The 4,558-nt window shown below is 37.3% G+C and overlaps 1 protein-coding gene across 1 annotated transcript; it reads right to left on the bottom strand.

Annotated features, from left to right (window-relative positions):
- Positions 1-704: 704 nt before the first annotated feature.
- Positions 705-4,134, bottom strand: LOC117934118 (putative glycerol-3-phosphate transporter 1). Its single transcript, XM_034855735.1, has 3 exons — positions 4,034-4,134; positions 2,075-3,134; positions 705-1,539 (listed from the first exon to the last, which is right to left on the bottom strand). Exons 2-3 carry the CDS (start codon positions 3,060-3,062, stop codon positions 977-979), a joined length of 1,551 nt encoding a protein of 516 aa, XP_034711626.1. The 5' UTR covers positions 3,063-3,134; positions 4,034-4,134; the 3' UTR covers positions 705-976.
- Between the last annotated feature and the right edge of the window lie 424 nt (positions 4,135-4,558).

Raw genomic sequence — 4,558 nt, 5'->3', positions numbered from 1 at the left:
TTTTTCTTCACTCTCTCGAATTTGAAGTTGTCTTGTCATATTTCTTTTCCATGGCCTTGATTTTAACTTTACATGGAACTCAATCATGCATTTAACAAACTTTCCACATATACGTTAAAATTGGGATTTCGTGAAGTTTTCACTTATCTCAACCATATAGATATTAAAAAGTTCATACATATATAATATTAAGAACTTTTTTTTATGTGAAAACTTTTTCCCTTATCTCATATCTTATTATATTACATAAGATTGTAAGGTCAAATCAATAGGCATACTTTATGGAACCAAACAATATCCCACATCGGTACTAAGGATTGACTTAATATTATTTGTAACGACTCGCTTCCAATCATATAAATATCATCTATTCTAACGATAGACTCTCATAATTTAAAAACATATCGATATGATTAAAAGAAATTCATACATATATAATACTAAAAACTGTTTCCCAACCCCCACAATTGTTGTTACTAAAGCTCCTCCCTTGAATCAATGAAGCATGCAACTTGGGTTTGCAGGTGATGTCCAACAATGAATGAAACTCCAGAGCACAGATACTTTTTGCCCATTGGCAGCTAGAACACAAGAAACCACTCCCAAAAAAAAAAAATTTACACCAGTGGGGTTTAGGAATTAGGTGTGAAACTATTCTCAACTCCTACCTAAAATTCAAACAACAAACAGAAATAATTGGCCAGTTTCTGCGTGAACCATCCTTCTGGATGTGTGATCCCTTTACTGATAAAATGGGTGAAAAATGTACATATAGATAGGTAGAATCAAATACGTGACTCACTTTTCCTTCAATTTACAAACTAACTATGAAGAAGGTTAAAAAGCACCCTCTCCCATCTTTAAACATACAAGATCTTCGCCCCATCTGATAATCAGAGGCGGTGAACCTAGGCTGCTCATAAACACTGAGAATATCACACATTCAATACAAGCTAATTATAACTCTTCAGAGAAATCACACTTCAAGCGGTACTGGAGATCTTGATGTTGGCCCTCCTTGCCGTCTTGATTCTGCGATCTTGGCAGCCACCTCGGCCACAACAAGCCTAGTTAAAAGTAGGCCTGCCACCAGAGCAGATGCCATCAACATTGTAAAAACTGCACTCCAGCTCTTGGCGGAGATGTAGCCGGTTAGTAATGGTCCTAGAGCAGCCCCAACAGAACCTGTGCCATCTATAATTGCTGTTACGGTTGCCAATGCCCTTGAATCTCCTTCCAGTGAACTGTGGGTACCCAGATCAGCCGAGACGGCTGTTGTTATAAGAGCATAGGGGCCATTCACAAACAATCCAGTGATGAACATGAGCACTACATTTACAGGCACAGAAATGCTTCCATAGCTTCGGTAGAAGAAGAGGGCAGGGATAGCACAGTACATAAAACTTGCTGCTGTTATGGCTCTGGCACCTAGACGGTCTGAAATATGGCCAGCTAGAATTCCTCCAACCACCCCTCCAACATCAAAGACCGTAGATAAGTTTCCAGCTGCCTCACTGGATAAGTACTTGCCATCTATATCTGGAAGAAAATGAATGGCAATGGAACCAATCAGAATCTAGGGACTGCTTTACAGAAGGATTCAACTACACATTTCATAATTCAAAGGCATATATGTACTGAAGGTAACAGGCGAAGAACGAAGTCATATAAAAACCGATATCAATGTGATACAATGAATTATTTTATTTAAAAGTTCACAAAGGACCTTTGGAAATACATGATCCACTAGTATGAAAAGCAACTTGAAAATTTTATTCAAGACTAATGATGCATTCGTACTTCCAATGTGATGGGATTGAAGGATAAAACATTATATGAACATAAAATCAGAATTATCCCTTTTGAAAAGCTTCTATTGTTTGACCATGAAAGACTTCATAAGAAGTAGATGAAGCCAAGACTCTTCAAAAGGTCAATCATAAGAGGAATTGGACACATGTATATAGAAACTCAAAGCTTGAATATCTTTTTAGTTGGTTTCTCGTAAATACATCAAAGAAAGATTTTAATTTATCCAATTTAAGAACAATCATAAGTGATGAAGTTAAGGTACCTGTGTGGCTAATGTAGAAAGGAAGCCAATACAGAAATGTATAAGCAACCAATTTGGCGAAGAATAGGCAAAGAGCAAAAGGAGCAACTCCAGGAATTTTCCATGCTTCAATGAACCCTATGGCTTTCTTCTTAACCTCTGTATCTGACTGCAATAGAGGTTCAGTTACCTCCTCCCCATTTTTCCTGGGAGAGTGTACTTGATCTTCCTCTGCAACAGCTCCAACAGATTCAGGACTAACAGGCAATAAGAGGAAAACCACCAGACCAACAAAAGCAATCATGAGGCCGGGAACAACAAATGACCATCCCCACCCATAGGCCAATAGGACCGACGCAATCACAGAACCTGCAATGTTCCCCACCGAAGTGTGAGCGTTCCATATCCCCATAATTAGTCCTCTCTTGCTCTTTCCAAACCAGTTGCCTACCACAGCAACTACTGAGGGCCATCCAGTTGATTGGAACAAACCAGCAAACATCTGATCTACCAAGAAATAGTAAAAAATATGGATGTTTGCCCAGTAACCAACACCATACAGCGAAGTGAACAAACCAGTTCCTACCATTCCCACTGTCAAAAAGATTCTTAAATTTAACCTATCGCCCAAGTGCCCGGAAAAGTACATTCCAATGGCATATACTCCAAGGAATGCAACATCGATATCACCAAGCAAAGCTGTACCATCTGCTCCATCAAATGGAGCCCATCCACTTCCCAGTGCCCATGAAACTGGTCTGCCAAGATTCTTTCTCCACCATGGGCTAAACTTCAAGCTTACATCAGATTCAGGATCAAGCGCACTTTTGACAACGCTTGTGGTTTTCCGAGTAGCATGGTAGCTTGCATATGCAAAAAATGTCACAATTAGGACAATGGCCTGGTAGGCTTTGTAGGACAGGGTTTTCTTCTTAATGTGCTCTAAGAATCTAATTCCCAGCGGCTTCCTATAATTTGTTGCTGGTAATGGTTCTAACATTGAACCCATGTATGTATGCCTAATCCAAATTAACGATCAACTAGAACGAAAAGCTTCAATTTCCTCCTCCAAAACTGATAACTGCAAACAGAAGAGAGGGGGGGAAAAGTGAGAAAGAAGACATGAGATTGCAATTAGGCAAGGAAGTCTACTCAGATTTATACTACTACAAGCAATAGATTCCAATGGAGGAATCAAATATTGTTTCGTGTAAGGATAATCTTCAATATAATAAGCTTTGATCATTGAGTCAAATACTGTAAATTTGAAGGAATTGACGGAACACGTTTAATTTAAATTACTTATTTAACAATTCATTAGCTTGCCCAACAATTTTCCACCTCCTAAATTGTTCGCCAAATCAGTTTTGGAAGATCGAATCGAAAGTCTGATAAATCGAATCAGATTCCAATGATTTAGAGAAAGCAAAATAGAATAAGTGCTTGAAAACAGTAAAAGAGATGCCACTATTCCCAGGAAAATCTTCCAGTTTTCCAGGAAAAATTGTCCAATGCTCTAACTGCGTTTGTCAAACACAGAACAGCACAACACATAAATGTGATCAGACCGCCCAAACAGCCGCAGAATCTCCCATAAAAGTTCGAAACTTCAATTCATTCGACAAAAACACAAAAATACAGAATCATCTATCATCCGAAAATTTAAAAAATATATATATATATATATATATATATATAAACAAGAAGTTCCTGCTTCATCAAAGAACTACGGAAAAGCTAAAAGTTTGAACAATCTGAGACAAACCCAGTATTTTTAACCCCATAATTGAAATTTCAACGAACACCCACCAAAAAAAAATTGCCTCTGAACGATCTTCAGCCAATGTTCTCAACCATAAGTTCTTTTACCCAAAAAAAAAAACAAATAAACTTCAAAAAAATTTTAAAAATAAAAAACAAAATTGACGAATGAAAAAGACTAAATGCAAGATTCATGAAGACGAAGACTGAGAATCAGACCTCTCTTTGAACTGAATCAAACACCGTATGTGGAGACACTGCTCTGGTTTTTCCAGCAGCTAACCCAACGAGCAGGGAGGCTTTCAACCTTGAGTAGAAAACGGGCGGGTTGGATGCTTAATAAGAGAGGAAAATACTATTTATAGAGTTATGAAATGACCTTAACGCCCTGCTTTCCCTTTTTGACTAGGATTGGGTTCTCTTAATCTTTTGACGAAAACACCCTTGGTACGATAATCAAGAAATTACTCAGGATAATAAATTATTATTTAAAATAAATAAATAAATAAATAAATTCTTGAATGCGCGACTTGATGACTTAAAAAACCCGCCCCGTCCATTAAATTATTTCGCACGTGTTACGCGGTTCCGTGAAGAAATTGTAAGCTTTGAGGCCCAAATAATTGGTGATATTTAACTAATTTAACCTTTGGTACGACACCTTGTAATTTCCGAAAAAAGTATTTCTTGTTTTACAATTTATTTAATTTCTTTAAAAAAATAAATTTATTTTTATTATTAAAA

Source organism: Vitis riparia, chromosome 16 (assembly GCF_004353265.1).
Source record: "Vitis riparia cultivar Riparia Gloire de Montpellier isolate 1030 chromosome 16, EGFV_Vit.rip_1.0, whole genome shotgun sequence".
Lineage (NCBI taxonomy): Eukaryota > Viridiplantae > Streptophyta > Magnoliopsida > Vitales > Vitaceae > Vitis > Vitis riparia.
The sequence above is the reverse complement of the archived record's forward strand: the minus strand, read 5'-3'. Positions and strand labels throughout refer to the sequence as shown.